Source organism: Prunus avium, chromosome 7 (assembly GCF_965620075.1).
Source record: "Prunus avium chromosome 7, drPruAviu1.hap1.1, whole genome shotgun sequence".
In the NCBI taxonomy this organism is placed as follows: Eukaryota; Viridiplantae; Streptophyta; class Magnoliopsida; order Rosales; family Rosaceae; genus Prunus; species Prunus avium.
The window spans coordinates 37,342,705-37,369,031 of NC_142290.1; the positions used below are offsets into that span (position 1 = coordinate 37,342,705).

Below are 26,327 nucleotides of genomic sequence, written 5' to 3' on the forward strand. Positions count from 1 at the left end.
ATTTTTCTCAAGTTTCTTCAAGTACAAAAGCAATTTTAGAAATCCACAAGAGTGAGTAAAATGCGAAAATCAGAAGATGTTGAAAATGAAGCAGGGAAGAAGAAAATACAAAATTCCAGGCTTGTCGTATACAAAATAGATGTCTTTAATAGAAAAAGGGGCGCAGCACTCGACTTTATAGGTAATCTGAATATCCAGAAAACAAATAATTTCTCCAGTCGATATCTCAGCAGCAACGAAACAGTGAACTAAAAAGTTGTACAAAAATTCTTGTTTAGTCTGTCTATATAATGAAGTAATCAAACTAGGATAGCTCTGAACTATGATGACAGGCATGGCTATTATACTCTGGACCAGCCAGTCACTCATTCCCTGCCTCTTCCTTCTCTTTCAATTTCCCCTCGTCTGCAATGTGGAAGCCCTCGATCTTTCGAGAAACCTCTTCTGCAGGTACCTTCACCTTTCCATTTGCTGCCAGTGCCTCGGTTTCGTCTTGAGTCAAGGGGCCAGTCTGCCATATTCTAATGGTACCATCTTCAGATCCTGAGGCATATGATTCTCCTCCTGGCGAGAAACGCAAACAGTGAACAGGACCATGGTGACCCTTGTTGCATGCTGCATCCAGATACAATTGGATTAATTGAGAATTTGGAGTTAGAAACCCCACATAAGATACAAGAACGTAGAAATTTAACCTACATGGACTATGACTAAAAGCAGCCATATTGCCTAACTAGTAGTCTATTACAATTAAATCCTGCCTTTACCGGGGTTTAAGCAAGCTTTAAGAAATGTTTTGTTTAGTTGACATTGCCCAATAACATGTCTTATTCCCCCAATAAAATTCACTTAAAAGGATTATTGTTTTGGAGCACATACCAATCTCATCACCAGTATGGAAATCAAATACATGAACCCACATATCTTCTCCCCCAGCAATGAACTTGTTCCCAAACTTTGGTTCCAGTGAAGCTGACTCTACTGTGCACGGCATGTTGTAGCTCTTCACCAACCCAAAGCTGGAATCAAGTAAAATATCATAAGACTGGAGCAGAAACTCTGCAAAAATACAGAACAATCAAACTCATAACTTACTAGTTTGCATCCCAAAACTTCACAGTAGACCCATCAGCAGTAGTGATATAACGACCGTCTTGACTCACTTCGGAACTGGTCACAGATGATTTGGTCTCAAGTGTTTGGACTATTTTACCAGTTCTTACATCCCATAATCTGTACATTCACCAGCCACTACCAAGTTTAGTACAGAATAAGAAAAACATTACTCTTAAATAAATATATGTGTGCACCATAAGAGATTAAAACAAAAATCAAAGAGTAGCTTTAACATCAGATGGTTTCAAAGACGTGCATACCTGACACCTCCCATATCAGTGCAAGAACTTAGTATGGTCTGATCACTGTGTAGCCATGCAGCAGTTCTGACTGAACCAGGGGATTTATCCACTTCTCTTGGAGCGGCATCTGGACGATTCAAATCATATATACGGATAACTTTCTCTACTCCTCCAGTAAGCAAAAGGTGTGTATCCTGCTACCATATTAATAAAAATCAAATGAGATTACAAAAGTACGTAATAAAAAAAGGGGCACACCATAATCAAATGTTTCAGCACCAATTAACCAGTTTTCACAAGCACTGAATGATTCCAGCATGACATCTCAGAAACTTTTGAAATTTGAACCAAGAGTAACTAGTTTGGAGGCCAAATACCTTTAAAAAAACTTAAAATGTTGATACCTTACAAGTTACAACTGAGCTTGGTAAGTGAAATATCCAAAAGTTTATATTAGAAGTCCCCTCTTACCCCAGGATAACACCAACCACAATAAGAAAACATTTCAAACTCAAGAGTTAAGCAGATAGCTACTTCAAGTGGATATGATTTAGAATACAGTGAAATATAAACATCACATATCACATTTAGCTTGAAGCAAGAAACCAACATAACATATAAGATCTTTGAAATGGAAATTAGCATCTTTTGTATGCTCATTGCACTTAAATAGAACTCTAGTTCGATGAAGATTATAGAAGAACCCACCTCTGAGAAAGCACAGGCTCGAACAATGTGCTTGTGTTCAAATGAGTGTAGCACATCTCCGGTTAATGCATCCCAAACTTTCCTGCAAATGGATTTCATGCACGTAATACATCAACTTTCGATTAAATTAACTACAACTTCTAAGAACGGGAGGAGGACTTTTCGGGTAATATTAACTCAATATAGATTGCAAAGCCAAGTTCCCTGCTAAAACCCACTTAACTCTAACCAAAACAGTATATAGGACTTACGAAAAGAAACAAGAAAAGCAACTAAGCATCGACCTAGGAATGAAAACAATACAGAAATATAAAAGATAAAGCCATACGCAGAGAAGTCTGCAGAAGCAGTTGCAGCACGTAGGGCATTAGTATCCAAGCAGCAACTCCATACTGCACCCTTATGTCCTTCAAATGTTCCAATCCAATCTCCAGTCTCTCCATTTCTCAGCATGGGACTAGAATCTAAAGGAAAAAAGTAAAACTTCAGATATATGAACATATCAATATTTAAGAGCGTTTATGAGTGTTAGCATGTCAGAATCTCAAGGAGGACATATTTGTTTCCGCTGTGCCCAACATCCTAACAACAGGTTTCACCAGATTTCCACAACCATTACTATTAACCCTATAAAGTAAAAAGGTCACAGATAACAGTCAATATACTACTTCCAGGGAAATACAAAGACAACAAATGCAATTTTCATCCAAAGTGTTATAAAAAATAAGAACCCAATGCTATAAACCCATCAACTCATTCATACATATACATAAATATATACATCAAATTATAAAGTAAGGATTGACACAAATCCAAACGCATACAAGAAAGCATTCAATATCTATACGTACCCTTACTGGCACTGATGAGAAAGAAACCATCGGGAGTGATTGGACTGTAAAACAGATCCACAACCGGACGGGAATGACCGTGGCAAACCAGCGGAACGGCCACCTTCTTCTTATCCATCACTTACAAGCTAATCCCAAAAATAAACTTTTTTATTTTTTTTATTTTTTCTTGATCTGTATCTCAAAAATTCAAAGCAAAAAGAACCCTAACCCTTAACAGGTTTCTATTTCTCTATACAAATTGAAGCGTAATCAAACAAGCAGTCAAGGATAAAATTGCCTTGAGACAAGTCTCTGGGTGTTAATTTAGGATTATTGTACACAAAGATGTTGATTTTGGAGCGAGAAAATGGCGGTATTTTGACACAGGTGGGAAACGATACAGTAAAGAAATTGAAATGAATCCACACCTCCTAACCCTCTACAATGGCTCTGACTGAATCAAATCTAATGCAAATTACAGAGAGAAAAACCTAAATTGAAAATCTAAAAGAAAACGTAAATGTTAGAGAACATAACAGAGCTGTGTGACTAACAAAGGGCTAGGCGCAAGCGCAAGTTTGGGCATACGCTCTTCATTTTATAGGCTCGCCATTTGGGCTTTTTGCTCCATTTCTTAGATTCTGGATCTCTATTCCTCAGTATGGGCTTTCTGGCCCGGATCCGTACAACCCAGCCACTAATAGTATTCTCCTGGTCCAGCTTTGATTATGGAAAGAGATATTGCCACGCATGCGTATTCGGCATGTCCTGATTATTAATATATTTGAGACTCGCAATGCATCAACAGTCATAATTCACTTGAATTTGTAACATTATTCATTATTCATTATAGAAATCGTGAATTTTAAGCATGCCAGGCACTTTCTATTATTGATTTTTTCCTTTGCAAAATTCAAATTCAAAACTTTATTTTGATGAACTTTTTATTGTGGACATTTGAAGTTGTTTGCATCGCCATATCTCACGACATCAATAAGATCTAATTATCTTCTTTCATGATTTTTTGTTTGTGACTGCTTATAAAAGATGATCTTGAGTTGTTATGATATAAGCAATTAATATTTCAAAACGTTTAAAATTGAACACTTGTTTTAGGAACAAAATTGAACCGTTTTAAATGACAGTTAAACTAAGGAGTTAATTATCACAAGGGGCTTGTAGATTAAGGTTAAGAGCATTTATCCCTCCACCAAGGTCCTATGATTGAATTCCCTCTCACCAAATATCTCTTGCATTGACAACAAAAAAGCATTAGTTAATCTATGATTACAGGTTCACACCGACAAAGTCCTAAAGAGAAATATTTCAATTGTCATCCTCATTGGGGATCGGAGGCCTAGTTCCTTCTCCTCCTCCCATTCCCTATCGTCCTTACCTTCACAAACATTCCCATCCCCTCTCCATTTCTAATCCTCACTCATTCCCTATAATGCCTCTGTCTTGGTTGAGTTTGGTGGATGCTTGGCAGTCTTGGTGATGACGTGGTGGTAGGTCAGCTTTTATATCCTTGTTTTGTTTCAGTGTTTTTAGTTATAATAAGTGCATCAACTCCTTATGAGTTTGTTGCGTGTTTTTTAGTCTATATGTGTGAGAATTAAAATGTTGCAGTTGTAGTTTGGTTTGTTGAGATATATGTCTGGTTTTTCCAAGTTGGTATTTTTTTTTTTTTTTTTGCCAAAATTTTGTAAGCATTGTGTAGTTATGAGTTGAGGTGATGGTAGACTCATTCGTATTTGGATTAACCCCTTATAATTATTGTGTTTCCATATTTATATGGTTATTTGTAATTTGTATTAGTTATTGTGAATCACGGTCTTTCGACTTGAATTATGAATACAATCTATTCTCTTTCTCTCAAACAACGGAAAAAAAGTTAATCCTCTTATCAAATAATTGGCCCTTCAAAGAGAGGCCACGAGATAAAATTATGGCCCACGTTGCTTTGGACCCAATAAAAGTTCGACCCAAATTCACAAACGGGGCATGGCGTATCGATCCTTTACATTCACACCCAAGGAAAATTAAAAACAAAGAACCAAAAGTCATGTGAATTCTTGAACGACACGAACACAACCTCGCCCATAGACCGACACCAGCAGCAAACACCTCCCTTCTTTATAAAACCCAAATAGGCAGAGAGCAGCTGCAAAACATAAAAAAAAGCTCTCCAAATTCACAAATCTCAGGTTTTTGTCGCACGAAAAGAATCGCAATGGCTGCAGTGGGAGTCGAGATCAAGCACCCGGAGGCCGTGCCGGAGGAGGCCTGCTCCGCTAAGGCAACCAAGCAAGGCGAGGGGCTTAGGCAGTACTATCTCCAGCACATTCACGAGCTTCAGCTCCAGGTCCGCCAGAAGACCCACAACCTCAATCGTCTCGAAGCTCAGCGTAACGAGCTCAATTCCCGAGGTTCGATCGATTTGTTTTCTAAGTCATACATCTGTGATGCGCTAACCCTAATTTTTTATTATGGGTTTTCTTTACATAATTGGGGGAATTTTGGTTTAGTCAATTGTCGATTGTGGTGGATTTTTGTAGTTCGGCTATTGTATGATTGCTGATTTGATTCTGACACAGTGGTGTTGGTTATTGGTACTTCTAATTTGATGAAAACTGGCGTAAATATTTGATTTTTGGCGAGTTTACTAGTATGTGGGAATGTGGATTTTGACGAGGAAGATGATTCAACAAATTCTCTAGGGTAATTCGAGATAGTAATGGAAGACTTCGGTCTTTTCCTATCTGAATTATGACATTCTTTTGTTCGAGGAAATACCTTAGGCTGGAAACTGGAACTTGGTACTAATTTTCGTGGATATAGGAATTGCGCTTGCTGACACGGAGTGTTTGTTGATGAGTGAAGTAACATTTATAACAACCCAGTCATATTCCCTTGTCCGAGTGTAATTATGAAGAATAAATGCTGAAAATCAAACCAGTTTAACTGGAGGAAACTTATCCAGTATAATACCATAGAAGATAAAATGAATGCATATGTAGTCAAAATATCACTCAAGAGGATTTAACAGTATTTTTCTAACAAAAGCATCTATTTGTTATGTCCTTAAGCTAGTAAGCAATATCTATTTGGTTGTACCAATCACAATGTCAGTTAATCAGTGATTCTGCTTCGTTCCAATGTGAACATAACGTGTGGATCTGGTTTTGATGGAGTTCTTGAAGCCTTTTTGCCCCTTATTTATTACCCATTCATTATATGTATAGTAGCGAGTCCAGTTGAACTATTGGATTGATCAATTAAATTTATCTAACTTTGCAACTTGAACAGTGAGAATGCTCAGGGAAGAACTACAGCTGCTTCAGGAGCCTGGATCATATGTAGGGGAAGTTGTTAAAGTGATGGGGAAGAACAAGGTTTTGGTTAAGGTTAGTAGTTTTACGTTCTTCACTAACATCAAGTTGATATTATGTACTCTTGTCTTAATTACAGACCATGCATTAATTATGCTAACCAAATTCCTTGATGCTTTTTTTCACCTACTTCATGTCTTTTCGATTTCCAGGTTCATCCAGAAGGGAAATATGTCGTTGATATTGATAAAAACATTGATGTCACAAAGATCACACCATCAACAAGAGTTGCTCTCCGCAATGACAGCTATGTTCTTCATTTGATCTTGCCCAGCAAAGTAGATCCTTTGGTTAACCTTATGAAAGTTGAAAAAGTTCCTGATTCTACATATGATATGATCGGTGGTCTTGATCAGCAAATCAAAGAAATAAAGGAGGTTTGCTTCTGCACACTCCTACTTTCTGAACTTGCATTTGATTGCTTGCTAGATTTGTGTGATATTTTACTTCTGCACTTTCTTCTACATGTGTTGTAAATAACGTATAATCATTTTTCCAGGTCATTGAACTTCCAATTAAACATCCTGAATTGTTTGAGAGTCTTGGTATAGCTCAGCCAAAGGTAGAACTGTGTTGCCAAGTTGTTATGTTTGATTATTTGCTTACCTAGATAGGCACTAACTGTTACATTTGTGCCTTATGACTCACTCTTCAATACAACAGGGCGTGCTGCTTTATGGGCCACCTGGCACTGGGAAAACACTATTGGCTAGGGCTGTGGCCCATCACACTGACTGCACATTCATCAGGGTTTCTGGTTCGGAGTTAGTTCAGAAATATATTGGGGAAGGCTCTAGAATGGTTAGAGAACTTTTCGTCATGGCCAGGTTTGTTTTGATCTCTTGTTATTGAGATTGGTTTTGGTTTCTGTTTCTATGTGCACATGTTACTTTTGTTGCCTTGATTTAAAATTCTGTTGCTCTATGTGTTGAATTTTAAATTATTCTATGCTCAGATTTTATGTTGAGGCTTTAATCTGTGGAGGGAAATTCTGAGTTAGAATAAGCTATTTACCCATAATTGTGATGTTGGGCTGTCAGTATTATTAAAATAGAGTCATACTATCGGATTGTCTGAGGCATGTATGTTCATCCGATCTGTGGCACCTTGAAGAAACAAAAGGAGCAATAATTTATTGGGGTGTCCCTGAACTCTGGATTATATGTTTATCTTTCTCTACTGCAAAGATCTGGGTTGTGGATGAATCTGTAATCATTCAATGATCTACCTCTTGTTAAGCCTCCCATAATGATTATGGGATTCATGCACTTACAGTTTCTAATCTGATTTGCTCCCATCTTTTTGCTTACTGTTTGCTCACTTTATTTTAATTTGGTTTTTCCTTCAGGGAACATGCTCCATCTATCATTTTTATGGATGAAATCGACAGTATCGGTTCTGCTCGTATGGAATCTGGTAGTGGCAATGGTGACAGTGAGGTGCAGCGGACTATGCTGGAGCTTCTCAACCAGTTGGATGGATTTGAGGCATCAAACAAGATCAAGGTACTGAACAGATGTGGATTCACTGGTTTCTGAACGTTATTATTTATCTGACCACCACCAACTTTAAATTCATCCCTTGACAGGTTTTAATGGCCACAAATCGTATTGATATTCTGGATCAAGCCCTCCTTAGGCCAGGACGAATTGACAGGAAGATTGAATTCCCAAATCCTAATGAAGAGGTTAGTTCCAGTCGCTATACTAGGATTAATGTTTTCAATAGGTTTATATATTCAGAGGTCAAAATTTCTGTTTACTCTTTATATTGATTGTCCGTGTGCCATCAACTGAGGTTGGTCAGCGGTAAATGGTTTCTCATTTTTGCAATATTTCCAGTTCTATAATACTTTTGATGGTTGGCATTGCCTATTTTATCTGTCGTGATGAATACAATATTTAGTAATGCATTTAATTAATTGCAGTCTCGTTGGGATATCTTGAAAATCCATTCAAGAAGAATGAATTTAATGCGTGGAATTGACTTGAAGAAGATTGCAGAGAAGATGAATGGTGCGTCTGGTGCAGAACTGAAGGTAATTTTTTCGTTTTTCCTCAGTGGTTTAAAACTAATCGAGGTTTTGTGTGCGGTATCAAATCTTTACGCTCGCTTTCTATTTCCGCCATGCAGGCTGTTTGCACAGAAGCGGGGATGTTTGCTTTGAGGGAGAGAAGAGTTCATGTGACACAAGAAGATTTTGAGATGGCAGTTGCCAAGGTAATGAAGAAGGAGACCGAGAAGAACATGTCATTGCGCAAGTTGTGGAAGTAATTATGCACGCTATCGTGGTGTTCTTGGAGGCAATGTAGGCGTAAAAGACAGATGTTTAGAAGGCAGTGAAATTCTAAGAAGAGGATACAAGCAAGCATGGGCGTATTGCCGTTGTTGCTACTATGCTTTTGCATTTTGCTTGCTTACTTGGTGGGGGAGTTTTTAGTTGCATACATACCACTTTCCTGACTTAAAAGTTAAAAGGGCTGTGGACTTGTGGTATTCGTTTTAAACTTTTAGATTTATATAAATATTCTTCACTTGAAATTATTTTTTATGTTGCTTTGTGGTGTTAAATGCATTGAATCATATTTGGGGATAATGATTCACCCGTGTTCCTTCCAGTGAAATTGAATGCTGGGTAAAACCCTAAAATTTACCCCTTGGTCGAGTGATTATTAGACTTGATTATCTGATTAGCTCCATTACCTCTTGCACTGCTGACTGATCCAGGAGAACTACAGTATACAAGTTGTGCCATATATATATATGTATTTCATATTGGATATTCTTGATACTGGAGCAATCAGTGGGTCAATTCTCAATGGGATTGATAAGATTACGATTGCCTATACGATTTATTGGAATGTGAAAGTGCATATGGCAAATGAATTATAAAATCACAAGTCAAATCTTCGTATGGGTGCAAAGCATGCCCATATGTATATTATATGTGTACATACAATATACAAATACAAATTTGATACATGTGTACACACATATGCATGTACATAGGTCAATAAATAAATCTCAAAAGATTGATTTTTTTAAAAAAAAATACAAGCTCTTGTATGGGATGAACATTCTTCTGAATCAACTTTTTTGTTCAACCTTTAAACGAATGAAATAAAAGTAAACGTGTGATGTTAGCTCAAATTGAAACGTTACGGCTAAAGCCGCGTGGTGAGTTGTTGATGTCGTATGTATCACCCATAATTATTATTTAAATAATTCAAGTGTCTGGCCCACAGCCGTCAATTATTCTAAATTAAATGCCAAGTTCCAATTCCAATGTAAACCTGCACGTTGACTTTGAATGCTCTTTGTTTATTGTAGACTCTACACAATGAATTCTTCCTTCTATCTATGATCTATCTATCTCTGTGCAGCTAATTCACGCCATTCAAATAAATAGCTCATCCTCCAAATTCCAGACCCTTTTGGTTTCTGCAAAAATGTCGAGAGCTCAACCACACAGATGGCTCTCCCTACTCATCCTCTTCCTTGTACACCTTTCACACACATCTCACGCCGACGTGGGCTCTGCTGCACAGTACCCTCCTCCGTATTTACGTAAGTTAACGTCCCATATATACCATCCATCCCACGTCTATTTACTTATATATCCTTACCCCATGTTCATATTTATGTTCTCTTCTCTACCTATAATTACCTCGATGCACATGTATGTTATGTACTGGCTTTTTCACATATGTAGCGACGGCGTGTTACGGCAGCGATTCGTCGCAGTTCCCTTCGAGCAACTTATTTGCGGCGGCTGGAGACGGAATATGGGACAATGGGGCATCCTGCGGGAGGCAGTACTTGGTGAGGTGCATAAGCGCTGCACGAACGGGGACGTGTGTTCCCGACAAGACCATTCAAATCAGGATCGTGGATTATGCCGGCTCTGTTAATTCACAGCCGTCGGCTTCCGCCACCACCATGGTCTTGTCCCAAACAGCTTTCGGAGCCATCGCAAATTCATCGGCTGAATCAATCAACATTGAGTTCCAACAGTAAGCAGATTCATTTCTTTATCTCCATAAATATGGATGGTGATGATTTTAATGGTTTTGTTTTATTTTTATGCAGGGTGTGATGTGGGAAATGTAGAAATGACGAGGTCTGAAGTGGGTTTGAATTTTCAATCATGTCATGTATGCAAGGGACCGTGTGATGAGTGGTGGAAGGTGCAGGAGATTGCGGATAGAACTCATGTGCTTTTGTATTCTGCTTATATATATATATATATATATATTTTGATTATTGGTCATTGTAACTTGCAATGGAATATTCAGCAAATATGTACAAAAATATGTCATTTTCATTTTCTATTATAAATTAGATATTTATTACTTCTCATTAATTATATCCCGGAAATTTCCTGCTTGCTGCTGCGCTTTGGAAGCTACGAAACGATCTTTGTCAATTTCTCATCTAAGTTTGGTGGGAATTAAATACTTGAATCAATCATTGCTATAATCCCTCCCCTCTCTCATCCATATATTTATTTGACATGGAATTTTCATATTTCTCGCATGACAGTAAAAAACAAAAAATAAATTAAGATAAAGTGAAGCCCTCTTCCCAATTTGGATTTTATTTTTCCTCATCATGAGAAAGTTTGGGAAAATAAGCCAAACATTCAATGCACATTTATTTTAACCATTTTTTCCCTATTAACAATTTAGAATTACAATATATCTCCTTTTTTATTTGATTTAGTATGGGTATAATTGAAAAATTATACAAACTTTGTTTTTCATTCCAACTCAAAATAAACATGGGAAATGAAATAAAGTGAAATCTCCCGATTACTTTCCCGACATTATCAAACGTGGGAAATAAATCTGTCATTTCTCATCTCAGTGCAAAAGGGTACTGAAAAATGATGGGGCTGGGCTGGGCTAAGATTATTCCACAATGTGTCTGTGTCAGCTGCATGTGGGATGCTTGACTTGTGAGGAATTTAGGTACGTGGAAATGAATGGGGGTCAGGTCATGTAAAGGGAAAGCCAAGTAAATTTCAAACCAGTCAAATATGCAAAAGACAGATAGTGATAATGACTTTTAAGCATTCAAACCAAATTTTGGGACCATCTATCTAACCAAGCACGCACGTAGTCAACACGTCCAAGCTGCTGTCATTTGTGTCAAGTCACTACCTAGTTCGTGTTTGGTGTGTGTGTGTGTAGCTTTATAACAATCTAGAAACATAAAGGAAATTACGCACATTTTACTTTTCTTCTTCTTAATACTTGTTTTCCTCCTTTGATTACTTTTCCTTTGATTACTTTTCTTGTTCAATCTGCAACCAACATTGCACTTTTTCAATAACTTAAATCTACAGAACCGGACTTTAATATTAATACTGTCTAAATGTTCGAATTAGAGAAAAACTAATATGGATCCCATCTCCTAAGCCAAGTTATGGATCTGAAAACTAATGTAGTTCCTTTTAGCTTTAATATTTTGCTACTTTATTTACTTTCTTATCAATATTCAATTTTTCTTTTTTACAAAAATATGTCCACAAGAATTTGGTATCGAGTTTAAGTTTGGAGACGTGGAAACTGAAGCGGGTCAAGTGGCCCAATATTCAGCGTCAAGGCCCATCCATCCACATAAAGAAATCCATGGAGCCCATAAAAAACAGAGTCCAAGTTTACCCAGTCAAGTCATCCAGGCGCGCAGTACGCACCGCGCGTCGTATAGAAAATATCAAAATCCTTAAACAGCCTATACCTCTCGATTTCGTAAAATCACCGATTTACGATTTTGCCTTGATAATTCTCTGCAAAAATTCAGGTATTTATTTAAAATTAAATCGCAAATTGTTTCATGAATTAATTTTTGAGTTTCCATTGGAATCGCTGAGAAACTTGTGTAAAAGAAACAAATGCTCACTCAGATATTCGAATTGCACTTGAATTGAATTGAAGCCCTTCTCTTATTGCGTTTTTGACCAAGTTTAGGTTTTTGATCTTTGCTTGCTGTAATTGGGAGTTGTTTCAATTGTTTGAACGATTTCTGCGGCCGATCAATGAAAGGAGAAGTGCAGCTAGAGCCACCAGGTGAAAGGGAACGAGACCCTACTGACGTGGACCCTCTGCTAGAGAACCAGGAAGATTCGTCACCTGGAAGCTCGAGTGAGATTTACAATGAAGACCTCGAGTCTGGCTCCATTCCCTGTTGTCGCATTTGTCTTGAAAGCGATGCTGAACCAGGTCAATCTCGCGTAAAGATATTAAGCTTAATTTGATTTTTCTTTTCTTCATGAATATTGTTTATTGTTTTGTGGTTTAAATTGTTGTGTTTTAATCATACTTGGGAACTTGGAAAGACTGTATCTTGTGTAGTTTTAGTCTATGTTTGTAGGTTGCAGTAATTTAGTCCATTTGGGAAAACTGTGATCTTCATATGTCCCGGGGTGGGGATTCCGAGTTTTTTTATATTTTTAAATCTATGTCATGATGCACTCATTGCTGCCTAGGCATATTTGTTGGCCTGATTCCTGTTGTTTAACTCTTCAGGGGATGAATTGATTTCACCTTGCATGTGTAAAGGCACCCAGCAGTTTGTTCATAGCTCCTGTCTTGACCACTGGCGCTCTGTTAAGGTAAATAACCTCTTCTGTTTTTCCTTACAGTGAGGAAATTGCATTTCCCTTTTTCTTAAAGTGAGCAGTTTATTTTATTATTTACTGTACTTCCCTCTGTTTTTTCTAGGAGGGATTTGCTTTCTCACACTGCACAACTTGCAAAGCCCAATTTCACCTTCGAGTTGAATCATATGAGGACAATTCTTGGCGTAAAATAAAATTCAGAGTTTTCGTGGCAAGGGATGTTGTCCTTGTATTTTTAGCTGTACAATCAGTAAGCAATTGTCCTTTGGATTATGTTCCATAAAAGGGTTCATACACAATGTCATTCTTTAATTAATTAAGCAGTTATGTTCTCGTTTCTGGCATTTATTTACTTTCTTTTTCTGTTGTAATTCTTGTGGTATACTTTTTTCTTGAAAGGCAATAATAACCCTCCGCCTGTTTCTGATTAACTTTTATCCAGGTAATTGTTGCAATTGGTGGCTTTGCGTATGTCATGGACAAAGATGGTGCCTTCAGGAATTCATTTAGTGATGGTTGGGATCGTATCTTGTCAAAACATCCTATACCATTTTATTATTGTATAGGTAAACTCTTACACCTTAAAATGTTATTTGAAAAACTTATGTAGTTCTGAGTTGTTTCTGACTCTGGTGCTCGCATTTCAAAAGTATCTGACTAACAATTCAGTTGAAGCAAGTTTTGGATCAATTCTATTATAATGCTCATATCTAATAACAAACATGAGACAGCTTACTGGGTCGAGAAATTGTTGCTACTTAATGTTTGGCATCCAATATGTCAGAATGGTATCTTAGGGAAATTTTTAGTTTCTGATAGAATAAAGACAGTTGTGCTATTTTCTTTGCCATTTCTCGTTCAGTAAGCATAAAAGTCTTTTGTTGTTTGGACATTGCTAACAAATATCAATGACACATTGCTAAGTACTATTTTGGACATTGCTAAGAAACATCAATCTTTGTGCTGTTTCTACCTAATGTATATGGCATACCCCCTCATGAACGTGTGAAGAATACTCCCCCATTCCCCCCGTTTTGACCTTGCCTCCTTCATAATAGTAGAAACTGTGAAAGCTAATTGTCAGTTATGTTAGTAATCAGTAAATTTGTTACTGGCTGTGCTTTGATTTTGCTTTCTATTAATGTCTTTTGTTGATATGGAAAATCTGGTCGTATCATCTTGTTTGGTATAACAGTATCAAGGCTTTCTACTTCTACCGTTTTTTATATGAGAAGGAATATAGAAACAAATAAATATTGCACTTGTTATCAATCTCTTACATCTATGGCCTTGTATTAAAAACATTTCTACTTTTGCCACTGTGCACTTGTAAATACCAGGGGTACTGGCCTTTTTTGTGCTGCTTGGATTTTTTGGGCTTATACTACACTGTTCATCCCTCAATAGCAATGACCCAAGAATGGCTGGCTGCCAGAATTGTTGTTATGGTTGGGGAATCTTGGATTGTTTCCCTGCGTCTATGGAGGCTTGCTTTGCCTTAGTTATCGTTTTTGTTGTCATATTTGCCATACTTGGCATAGCTTATGGTTTCCTTGCTGCTACCATGGCTATTCAGAGGATCTGGCAGAGACATTATCACATCCTGACCAAGAGGGAACTCACAAAGGTTAGTCTTGGACACTCTTCTCCTGTGCATGTCTGGATACTTATAATCTCTCAACTTTTGACTGTTTAGATATTGCTTCATTCAGAAGTCCAAGAGTGCTTATCTTTTCAAAATTTTGCAGGAGTACATAGTGGAGGATCTTCATGGATGTTATACCCCACCAAAATTGGATCCAGAACATGAAGCACGTCTGAAAATGCTCAAGTTGTTGTAGTGATGGATGAGGAGGTAAAATAAAGTTATCAGGTAATGAAATCGGCAATGTATATTTGCTTGACGTTAAAGGAGCAGAGAAGGAAAAGATTTTAGTCTCATTCTTCCTTGAATTCACCAAAATGTGACCACCTGTGCAGTAGTTTTATACTCTCAAGTCTCTTATGATTTTGCTCTGCTCTGATATTGTACCAGTTCGGATATTCTTGGACTTGTCTCCTCCCGAGTCCTATGAAGCCTGCGTGTATTTGTCTTCCATGAAGTGGATTTTAGGCTGGTGTTGTATGCTTTACCTCAATGCTGCCATCTGTTCTCCACCCTCGGCCCCTCTTTGGGGTTGGTAGGATTATAGGATAATTAATTTATAACCCAAATTACTATTATCTTCTTCGTCAAAAGCTACCGATCTTGATCTCAAGGTAGCGTCCTGTTATCAACCAAGTATAAAAATTATGCCATGGCTCCTTCCTTTGCTCTGGAGCTGTGCTTGCACAAACTGCAGTGAAAATCCAGCGATTTAACTATTCACCACAAAAATCAAATTCGAAAGTCTCATTTGAATCAAGAAGATATAAATTTGGGATTATAGACATTTCGTTTTCCTACATTAGAGCCTTTAGTGACTGAATCTAGAAACATGTAGAGCCCGCCCCAAGTTCCCCTGAAAACAAACATAGAATTAGTCTCGTGGTTGGGACCCAGTGTAGATTTCTTCGATAATTTTGAAGTGAGTAACAAATAAATATTTGGTTTTGGTACGCTTTCCACTGAAAGCCATCATTGATTTATTTCAAATACGAAATATCTGCAAGCTTCGGTAGTCTACTTCCTTTTGGGGCCGATAGTCTCTGTCTCTGAGCTTTACTTAAGTTGTTTTATGTTTTTTTTCGAGAATTGAAGAAAATATACAAGTCTTCACCACTGTTTAATATGTTATACAAAGTTTCTTTTAACACTAAGGTAAACTTATTTTTATTACATTTTTTTCATGTACATTTGTTGTCACATTGATTTGCCCTCCAAAAAATAAAAAACAATGGAGAAAATATGACAGGAAAAAAAAAAAAAAGTTAGCCATGGCCATTTCTTTTTTATCCATCTCTAAACCCAACATCTTAATCTCCTTCAATTGGAGAATCTTGGGTCTCAGGTTCTTGTTGTGATTCACCAACGCTTACAAAAATAAGATGATCACCATCTCTAACTACATCTATGTCATCAATTTCAGCTCCTTCTTTGATCACGACCTTAGCCGGTGAGAAGCTAAATTTCTTTGCACCAAGCTCAAGCAACTCCTCATAACTCACCGGAAGCAGCACAAGCTTCCCTTTAACTTCACCCTTTTCAGGGCAACTAATTGTCACCCTAGCAGGGTTACTTCCATAGTTTTTACTCTTAGGACTTCTCGCCCCCTTCACCGCGAAAAACAAGTCTTTCTCGCCGGTGTGGGCAGCTGACATCATGCCAAAGAGTGAGTTGTGGAAGTTATTAGTCCTGCGCCGTGGCCGGTTTCGTCCCCAAGATCCTCCGTCGGCTCCTGCAAATGAGCCGTCCTGGGACGGATGCTGGATGTTTGGCTCGCTTGTAAACCTCCCAAGGAAACGGGTTCCATTCTGCTGGTGCTCGAGAGTGGTAACAGAAAGAAATTTGGATATTTCTTTCCTTGAGTGGAAAAGGTTCTTTATGTCTTCATGCCCCTGTTGGTCTGCCAGAGCTCTTGGGGTCCAGCCATGGAGGTCTGGTTTGTCAATGTCAGCCCCTTGGTCCAACAGGAACTTGACGATTTCAACGTTGTCTTCAGACACTGCAACATGGAGAGCTGTGTTTCCATTGGCTTTAGGTTGTGTGACATCACCTCCATGTCCAACGATTTCCTTGAGCAAGTCCAACCTGCTTTGCTCGGTGGCAGTGCAAGCAAATTGACCCACGTCCCCAGAGTTGAAATCTGCACCATTGTCTTGCAGCAGCTTGGCAATTGGTTCATGACCATTCAGAATTGCCTCCCAAAGTGGCGAATTCCCATCTGAGTCTGTCAAAGTATGAAACAAAGTCAAGTTATTGTTAAACCATTTACCCTTATCCCGCGGTTTGATACGGAGGACTAGACTGGATCAATTAAATAACTAAATTTCACAAGCAATTAAGAAAGAATATAATTTGAGCAATTCTGCAATTTTATGTGGAGTATAGGGGCGTGGGTCCACAATAAAGAATATGACCGACCCTATGAAATAAGTTATGATTATCCAATAATGGAAACAGGACATGTACGCGCATGCGCACACAGAAGATTAGTTTCATGAAGTCAACAGAAACAAACCATTCTAAGATTAGTTTCATGAAATCAACAGAAACGAACCATTCTTGAAAAAAGATAAGGCCATTTGCATTGACTTCCTTCACATTGAATAATTGACAACTTGTATGTTGCCAATTATCTTAATAAGAAAGTCCATGTCATTATGCATGCGATGCAATGAGGAACGAGACAGACATTTTCATATTATATCATGCTAAAAAGGATGAGGATAAGATGAACAGATCCTCTCAAATGGGGTTAGTATTGTATTACTAATAATAAACTTAAAAATTTGTCAAATAGCAAGATGCATTTGTTTTGGATCAGATTATGAAGTCAACCCATTTTTTTTATTTTATAAAAAGAAGACAAAAAAAGAACACAAGAAATGGAGCAAATAATCGTATCAAGTAGTTTAATAAAGGGAAAGTCAACAACATCAGGTGAGACCATTTCTCAATGGTCAAACATTTAGGTGGAAAACTGGAGTGTTTCTAAATTACAGTTCAGTTGACTTAAAAGATCATGCAAGCAATAAAAGTCAACACATTGGTACCTTTGCTGTTAGGATCTGCCCCAAAGTCCAGTAGAAGAAGCACACAGTTCTCACTTCCTTTGGCTGATGCTATATGCTGGTTTTTCAAACAACAAAGGGGAAATGTAAAATGTTAGCATCATTATATCCAGAGTTTAATGCATTACAAAAACATACAAAAAATGTAAAATCAGGAGCAGAGGATTTCACAAACCAGAGCTGTCCTCCCATTGTTGTCTGATTCATTTGGATCGAGACCACGCCTCAACAACTGATGCAACAGCAAGTCATCTCCTCTGCTTGCTGCAAAGCATAGACTGAGAGGTAGGTCCATTCTACCACGAGCTAGCATGTTCTCTGTCTCCAACAGAACTCCCTCCATTATTGGGTCCTTTTGGTCTTTCAAATGCTGCCCCACCGAGAAAGAAATGCCAATAACATGTCAAAATTCATCATCACTAGAAACCAAAGAAATTTTTTCAACTTATGGATCATATATCGCAAGGTTATATCAACCTAACTCACCTGGAGGAGATTATTCATAATTACAGTTCCATCTCCAACATTAGCTTGAACGATATTTAAGAAAGCAGTACGGTTCAGCCTTAGTAGCTGACTCAATCTTTTGGTCCTAACTGTAAAGAGCTGTGGCCTATAACAGAGTACCCCAATCTCACCAATAAGATCACCAGCTTTTACCTCGCCAATGACCTGCAATTGTGTAGGATAATGTTGCTTAGAATCTTATTTATCACAGCCACCAAGGTCAACGGAACTTAAAAACGCGAAAAGATGTCCATTCTATTCAAGTGTTAGACTTGCCTGTTCAGCTCCGTTTTTGAGAACCACTAAATCCTGTTAAGTAATTCAAACATAAGAGTAGATTATTCAGAAGATAAACTTGAACAAAGAGTATAGAAAATTGATAATTCCCTTGAAACTTGACGAAAAAGAAAGGTGAAATTATTACCGCAACACCAGTGACAAGTACGTAGAAATCAGTGGGTGCTTCATTCTGCAAGATTATATCTTCTTTGGGAGGAAAATACTCGGCTTTCATCTCCGACACCTTTGAATTCAGAAGAAGAAGAAAAAAATCAACCAAACATCTATCTACTACACAGAGATAGTTCAAACAATGTGGACAGGTCCACTGGAGAAAGAAGCATTTAATTGAAAATTTTGAGATTGGTTTGAACTTACCAACTGAAAAAGCAAGTCATTTGAAACCCCATTAAACAAGTACACCTTATCGACAAGCGAGTAAAAAAGATAATGTGAAATACTTGAGCGGATGGCTTTAGGAAGGGCATCAAGAGTCTCTTGTTGCTGCAGTCCTTCTGAGTCTGTTCTGAACTTCAGACACAAATGTGCAAGCATCTGATCCTGCAGGCGGCCAGGCAGTTGGTTCCTCTGGGCAAAACTGGAGGCAGCTTGTATGGTATCCCTCTGTAAAATAGAAGCAACGTAAAATAAGATTTTCACATTTCGTTAATTTTATTGCACTTAGCAATTAAGGATTTACTCACAAATTTTCTAGTTCGACTGGTCCCGTGGACAACCAAGTTGGTCATATTTCCAATTAAGTATGATGTCAATCCCAGGTTGAAGAGCATGTAGACTATGTCAAAGATCATCTCCCTTGTATTGACCGGATGCAGATCTCCATATCCAACTGTTGTTAGTGTAGTGATAGACCAATAAACTGAAGTTACATATCGAATCCACATGTCTTCTTCTAGGATTTCTACTCCCATCCACGTTTTCTGGGGGTCACGATAACGTGCAGCTAAAAGATAATAGAAGCATCCAGCACAGTGAATGGCAAAAAGAGTGACCTACAAAAGAGCATCCAAATCCCCATAAGATGGTGGTACAATGTAAGAAAATGCATTTTGTTCATGTAAATAATCGCAGAGCCATCAAAGTTACTTACACAAATAAGTTTTGCACAGCGAACCCAAAAGTAGTTATAGTTCCTATCTTTCTCCAATCTGTTCAAGCAAGAATAATGGGAAAGTTAATACAAAGGAAAACTTCTTCTTGAGATATTCATTTCGCAATCAAACAACTGAAGGAAAAAGCTACTCTAAGTTTCTATCATATGCTGTCTGTAGTTAGAACTTGGAAGCTACTTGTATGAAGAAAATCCCATACCTGGAAAATAGTGCACTAACTCTTCGTAGACGCCAAAGACGAAGCATGTTGAAAACGCCATAAGATTGCACAGATTTTGGAAAGATCTTTGTAGCAAGTTCAGACGGGATTGTGGATATGACATCAAAGAGAAACCAGGATCTTGCATACTTCCAACCAATCTTTTTGTGATCATCAACAAGTAGATATGTAGACTTATCCAGGTAAGCCACAAAGAATGTAAGAACAATATCCACAGCAAAGAAACCATTGACAACATTATCTACAATGGAGAGCGGTCCCCCTGGTCCTTTAAGGAAACCAAATTCAAACGGCGACACCCAAGCAGTATAGATGACCAGAACAACAAGATATGTTTCCCATCCCCTGCAAAAACCAATTCAGTCAGATAATTTTAGCAAAAAGATATTTCTTTTTTCTCACAGAAAATGATATTGTGCACAGTAACCTGGTAGTTACGCATCAAACTGATCAAACCGAATCAGCTTGCAAGAGAATTCCAAGAGATAATTAGCCAAATCAAGATTACAAAAATATAGTCATTCCAATATAAAACATAGGATGTCTTGGTTGAGTGATTGGCATTCAAAACTCTTCCTTTTCCATCTGATTCAAAATATGTCAAAAATTAACAAATGAAAACGCAAGATTGTTTTCTATACAAGTCGAATAGGATGTTTTCCAGGCCTGCTATTCGGTACTGCGCTTGTCTGGTTGAAAAAGTTTATTTCTTTAACTCCAAAAAAAAAAAGTCTCAATTGAAGAAAAGCCAAGCACTTCAGAACAGAAAACGTATATTCTAGCATAGAATCAGCCCAGATTTCTTTTGACAAAAAAAAATTGATACTTTTGGCCCCTAGAATTATAACAGTGAAATTCTTTTTACAACAACCACTTTATCATAACCATTCAAACATCACAGACCCACAACCACTTTATTAGAAGCGTAAAATCAAACCTACTTTAAAGAAATAAAATAATAAACTGAAAAGAAAAAACAAAACAAATGAATCCTTTTGATCACTGAAAAGGCACCCCAAGATTCAATTTTGGCTTTTCTAAATACCCAAAAGATGGAAGAACTGAATAAACAAGAAAGCAAAGAAAAGAGAACCAAATAACAGAAAAGCTATAAACGCTCGAAAAAAAAAAGCATTAAAAATCCCAGTGGGGACTAAATACAAACAAAACAACCACAAAAGAAGAACAAAGCAGTAGTTGTTGTAACGCTTCGAGATTCAATATCAATGCCGTTCTTTTCCAAACGCATATACCCAGAAGAAAAGGTAACATAAAAATAACCAAGCAAACAGTTTAGTCAATGCAACCAACAACTCCATAATTTTAATATAAAAAAAGCACTAACAGAAAGAAACAAAGACAGCCCAAGAAACAAAAGAGAGGAAAAGGAGGAACCTGTAGCGGCGGTCATAAGGTGACACAATAAAGCGGCTGAGCTTGACCCTCCGGTTGCTAGACCTTGCACCAAGCGAGGGCAATATCCCGGTAGAGAGACTGTATTGGCTGCCATCTCTTGAGAGCTCCAGCTGTTCTTCACCACACATTGGGACACTAAACACGCTTCTGATTTTTCTGTTCTCCATTGTTAATCAGAAAATTCAGAGAGACGTCACAGCAGCAGCATGTGGCGTTGGCTATTGGTTTTGTGTTTCCAAGCTTTGGTCCTGATTTGGTGTGATTTCCAGGTGCTATAAATAAGGAACCTGGTCTGCTGAGACTCCTTGTGGATTTGTAATATTTTATTATACTGGGTCTTGGCTATTGCGCCTACTCACGTCCGTTTGCTTCTTCTCTGCACTCTCTCTCTCTCCCTTACTGTGTTTCTCTCTGCCCTGTCTGTCCCACTCTTTACTATACACTTATACAGAAGAATTTTTTTGACCCTTTTGACCCTGTACGACAAAATTTATTAACCGCGGGGTTGACGACGACTAATTAGGCAATCAATACTGGTGGAGAGGGATAGGAGAGAGAAATTTCAGTAGGGCAACCGTAGAGGGCAACTCTCTTGTATTGGGCCGGGTTGATGTCGAATAGATTAGACTGCCGGTAGCGATTGAGGGATATGAAAGAGAAATTTGGATAGAGCCACCTTATAAGGCAACTCTCTAATAAGGATGGGACCCGGGTGGGATCGAGTGAAACCAAAATATAAGAGGTGTTGATCTTTTGTGAGGTTGGTCGGACAAACTAGGCATTCAGGCAACATGACCAAAGGTTTTCTGGAGGGACATATAGCAATTTTATTTTGCTCATCAACTTGAAGTGAGTTTGTAATTAACCCCAATAAATTTTGAGTTTTTCTTTCAAAGATGAACACAAGAAAAGTGATTTGTCATGATATACAAAAAGAGAACACGAGGTCATAATGAGAAATTCCTAACTCCCCTACCTGTAAAATATTCCCCTTAGATGATTCTTTTTGTTTTTCTGGTAAATTCTCCTCTAAATTGTGTATGCAGTTAGATGGAAGTTACAAAATTGTACGGCCTAAATCGAAACTTAAAAAAAAACATTTGAAATATCTTTGTATACCTCATGAAACAGGCAGTGTGTGTGCTGTGGGACAGAGGGAGACAGGTGTGAGTTTCGCTTTGGGAATAATCTACAGCTATGAGTTTCTGTTTATGGACATGCAACCTAACAAAGGTGTCCTTGGAATGATCGACTTCACTCACACACACACTTTGATGTCAGATGAGTCCAAATTGGACCGTCTCCCGAAATCATTTTCTGTAAATGCATCTCTTTATCTGCACCTCAAACTCACAATAAAATCTACCACTGCCGTACTCAATATTGTATATAAGTTTAGGTTTTATTTAAACGTTAACTTGTGATATACTTTTATTTTATGGTAGATATTCGTGGAATTTCCGTGTTCTTTTAGAAAAAAAAATGTTACATCACACCTAACAATATTCCCTACCAGGTTCCCAGAAAATGCAGTTTTTTCCTTATAAGCCCCGGCAGCCATATCTCAATCATCGTTATGTGCACGAACATGATTGACCATTTATGGAACATGCTTATATGGAAGGGAAGGCCATCTCATTCTCCCTCCTCAAACATAGTCAACGCACGTAAGTTGTAACAGGCTAATTGACTATGATGCAATTAAGCAGCCCACGCTCAATACGACGAAACCCTGGTCCATGCAGTGGAGGTGGGATAACCTAGCTTTGGGAGTTTTTGCTTTCAATACGTGCCCATCATACAAAATAAAGTTGGCATTTAATTATTCTTTATAATTATAAAATTAAATTCTTTCCTACCAAAATATCAAAGAAAATGTAAGGGGTTCATTACATTAATGGTACCAAAACACAATAAAAGATCCCGATTTTGTTTTATTTATTTTCCTATTTTTGTAAGCAATTATCATCATCTCAACTTTCCGAAATTAGCTTTTATTTTTAATTTCCTACTTCATATTAACTTAGGATTTTCGTGGATTTTAGGAATCTTTTATTTATTTTCGTACGATCTTTACTATATTAGGTATTTTAGATTTGCTTGCCTTGGTTCATTATTTTTCCAAACCCAATAATTTGATTTGATTAGAAAGTTTTCTGCATTTTTCCTAATTTGTTGGCACTTAATAGAGGATCTGGATACTTTGCCTTCAAATAAGGTTGATTACAGTCTGCATAGACAAATTAAAAGCTGTGTTGGAAGCCGACGTGCACCATTGAATGACAAAATTAATTAAAAAAATCCCACTTAAAACAAATTTATTAAATCTAAATCCCGAAAATGTATTGGGCGGGTTAATTAGCATATATCATTGCAAACGCTGAGTCCAACAACTTGAAGCCAAGTAACCAACCAACTATGAAAAAGATACATTTGGGGCATTGCATTTTAATTTCTCTTCTCGCGGGAATTATTAGACTAAATCAAACTAAGAAACAAAACCATTGTTCCAATCCTCTCAGGCAACCTAAAGAGAATCATAATGTCATACCGACTAAACTCATAATGTTGAACCGGCTGAATATTTTAAAATGTTATTATTAGGGATTAAAAAGTAATAAGCTAAATAGAAAGAGGGTGGGCAATAAAGCTGGTAGGCTGGTAGCAACAAAATTGGTGGCTCCATAATGTTCTTGATGATTGCCCAAAAGAATGGCTTCCTTATGTGTTGACTAAAAAAGCTCAAATTAAATAGCCCATTGTCATATTTTATTCAACATCTATCTTTCACAAATGCACTGTTATAGTTTTAGAAAATTAGGTTTTTCTCCTTAATATTCAATTTATTTTCCCCTCTTGCAGCCTATCTTTTTATTTTTGTTTTCGTGTGTTAAACCTAGACTTCGAACTATAACTTGCTTGATAAGTTAGATTTGTGGTTTTCTTATTCTATTGAGTAATGCTATTCTTACCACCTTATGTGGCATATGAAGTGGATAGCCACATCAATTAAAAAGTATCAATAAATCATAAAAGAAAAGAAAATATTACATTAATTTTAATTGATGTGACTGTCCACCTCATCTGCCACCTAAGATGGTATGGGAATATGGTATACAAATATGGTAAAAGTAGCATTATTCTTTCTTATTATATATACCTCTATTAATTTAGACCGTGATATAGGGGAGGTGAATTTGTTTTGTTGTTTCTTATTATAGTTCTTTTTTCGGCGTGGGCTTCTTCTTCTTCTTCTCCTTCTCCTTCCATCTATGTCTCTCATGGCATGGTATATATCTCCATATGACAAGTCGCTTAGAAATTTCCCATGATGATGCTTAGAATACCAATTTATATTTGATTGGATGATTTGAAATAAAAAGGAATTTTTGAGTATTGATTCATATTTCCACGGGATTATTATTAATCAAGGATCCTCTTCGGTTTAACCCACGTATTAAAAAAGTAAATTGGTTGGAAGCTATGATTTCCTCTTCGAGTTAGCTAATCACAATAACTAATTACTAAAATTAAGATAATTTATTGCTGGTCACATTTTGTAAAGTTAGAAGGAAATTTTTTATTAAAAGAAATAAAATAACAAATTTAAGGAGGGCATTTTTGCAAGCAATCCAAAGAACTTGAATATTACATATATCTATAGTCATTGTCATAAGAGCACTTCCACCCATTTGCCATGGCAAATGGCAAGGGTTGTTACTATTTATGTGAATAGTGGTAGCCCTTGCAAAAGGCTTGTGGTGTTTTCACCCATTGCCATGACAACCACTATTCACATGAGATATGAAGAGAAGAATTTGTATAGAGTTTTTGAGTGGGAAGTGAAGAATATGACCAAGTATTTATTTTTAAAAAAAATCTGAATTTTTTAGTATTTTTTAGATTTTTTATTTTTATTTTGTTCGATGCTGACGTTAACAAACCCAGACAACAACCCAAGTTATTATTGCCTTCGGGCCTACCTAGGCTTGTGGAGCTCACGAGCTGCCCGGGCAGCTTAAGCCCTGCTAGAACCATGAAACGGGGCTTGGGCCCTCTCCTGCCCTGGCAAGGGCTACACGGTGGAAATGCTCTAAGAGATTCCACACTTCTGACTCATGAAAGTCAACTCCCAAACAATGTCTATGCTCCTTCACCTACCCCAATTCAACTACCTTACCTTCTGCACTTACTTAAAAATTAAATTAAATAAGGGTGAAAATTTTAGTTGACCTTCAGTTGTTATTTTGGGCTGGACCGCTTTTAATTTTTGGGTCATTCTGGAATTTTTATTTTTATTTTTTTTCACACAAGCAATATTCTAATAAATTATTCTAAATTAATCTTACTTATGGGAGGATGACTCAAATTTGGGTGCAACGGGACAAATTTACTACTGATCAATTGACTAAATCTAGCAAGTGAATTCGAACTTGTCAAGAGAATTTTTTACGCTTGAAATTTTCCAAAAATGTTAATTACATCATGCATGACAACACATGATTTAACGCTAGAAGCTGCGTTTTGTGGGTAGACAAGAGGCAGGCAAAAAGAGGAGCCAAAATTTAATAAGGGTTTTAAGAGATTCTCTGTATCAGATGAGACTCTGCAGGAACAAGGGAAAGTCTGAAAGATGTAGTTGGTCCCAGTTTGATTGCTTTGCATGGGTCCATATCTTGGAAAGTTGAAACTAATATCTTTGAAGTGGTTTTGTTGAAAGTTCTAAAAAGTGCCTCATTTTGGCATTTATAGGCACACGGGTTTTTCTGGACCAGTCTCTTCTGGACTGCTTCTGGGACAAGTCACAAGTGCTTTTGTGGTTGAGACTTGAGATCATAGAGTGCCTGTGTTGACAGTGTTTCACGCGCGTATGAAATTTTTCTATCCAATGGGCATGATCATCATAATGGAAATTTGACAAGATAAAAGCTCATTTTTGTTTCATACCTTATACCGAGGGCCGGGTTCACACAGGTTTTTTACTCATTATGTTGAGCCAAAGTGGATTGCATACCAACCTTATTGTGACATGTGTAAACTTTGCCCTCTGTCTTAAGCAAGCTGAAAATCCTGCTTTTGTTTTTCATCATCATCTCTTGAAGCACATTCTTCCTTCCCAGGGCCTTTGAAAGATACCAAAAACTCA

General features: G+C 37.4%; 5 protein-coding genes across 5 annotated transcripts; 3 read left to right on the top strand and 2 right to left on the bottom strand.

The window, feature by feature from the left end:
- Nucleotides 1–144: 144 nt before the first annotated feature.
- LOC110759941 (uncharacterized) lies at nt 145–3,477 on the bottom strand. The gene is made up of 7 exons (XM_021962088.2): nt 2,918–3,477; nt 2,395–2,530; nt 2,067–2,148; nt 1,377–1,552; nt 1,096–1,233; nt 880–1,019; nt 145–615 (listed from the first exon to the last, which is right to left on the bottom strand). Exons 1-7 carry the CDS (start codon nt 3,033–3,035, stop codon nt 362–364), a joined length of 1,044 nt encoding a protein of 347 aa, XP_021817780.1. The 5' UTR covers nt 3,036–3,477; the 3' UTR covers nt 145–361.
- A 1,475-nt stretch (nt 3,478–4,952) lies between these two features.
- Nucleotides 4,953–8,990, top strand: LOC110759896 (26S proteasome regulatory subunit 8 homolog A). Its single transcript, XM_021962036.2, has 9 exons — nt 4,953–5,328; nt 6,209–6,306; nt 6,444–6,668; nt 6,791–6,853; nt 6,955–7,118; nt 7,640–7,796; nt 7,880–7,978; nt 8,219–8,329; nt 8,425–8,990. Exons 1-9 carry the CDS (start codon nt 5,133–5,135, stop codon nt 8,563–8,565), a joined length of 1,254 nt encoding a protein of 417 aa, XP_021817728.1. The 5' UTR covers nt 4,953–5,132; the 3' UTR covers nt 8,566–8,990.
- A 617-nt stretch (nt 8,991–9,607) lies between these two features.
- Nucleotides 9,608–10,650, top strand: LOC110759897 (EG45-like domain containing protein). The gene is made up of 3 exons (XM_021962037.2): nt 9,608–9,858; nt 10,004–10,304; nt 10,381–10,650. Exons 1-3 carry the CDS (start codon nt 9,741–9,743, stop codon nt 10,385–10,387), a joined length of 426 nt encoding a protein of 141 aa, XP_021817729.1. The 5' UTR covers nt 9,608–9,740; the 3' UTR covers nt 10,388–10,650.
- A 966-nt stretch (nt 10,651–11,616) lies between these two features.
- On the top strand, nt 11,617–15,045 carry LOC110759937 (RING/FYVE/PHD zinc finger superfamily protein). The gene is made up of 7 exons (XM_021962085.2): nt 11,617–12,096; nt 12,264–12,515; nt 12,822–12,907; nt 13,017–13,163; nt 13,356–13,479; nt 14,254–14,540; nt 14,662–15,045. The coding sequence occupies exons 2-7, from the start codon at nt 12,332–12,334 to the stop codon at nt 14,752–14,754; spliced, it is 921 nt and encodes a 306-aa protein (XP_021817777.1). The 5' UTR covers nt 11,617–12,096; nt 12,264–12,331; the 3' UTR covers nt 14,755–15,045.
- A 581-nt stretch (nt 15,046–15,626) lies between these two features.
- On the bottom strand, nt 15,627–22,504 carry LOC110759936 (potassium channel AKT1-like). The gene is made up of 11 exons (XM_021962084.2): nt 21,161–22,504; nt 19,745–20,110; nt 19,524–19,581; nt 19,117–19,425; nt 18,791–19,036; nt 18,558–18,656; nt 18,410–18,442; nt 18,113–18,298; nt 17,802–17,996; nt 17,609–17,684; nt 15,627–16,782 (listed from the first exon to the last, which is right to left on the bottom strand). The coding sequence occupies exons 1-11, from the start codon at nt 21,346–21,348 to the stop codon at nt 15,869–15,871; spliced, it is 2,670 nt and encodes an 889-aa protein (XP_021817776.1). The 5' UTR covers nt 21,349–22,504; the 3' UTR covers nt 15,627–15,868.
- Between the last annotated feature and the right edge of the window lie 3,823 nt (nt 22,505–26,327).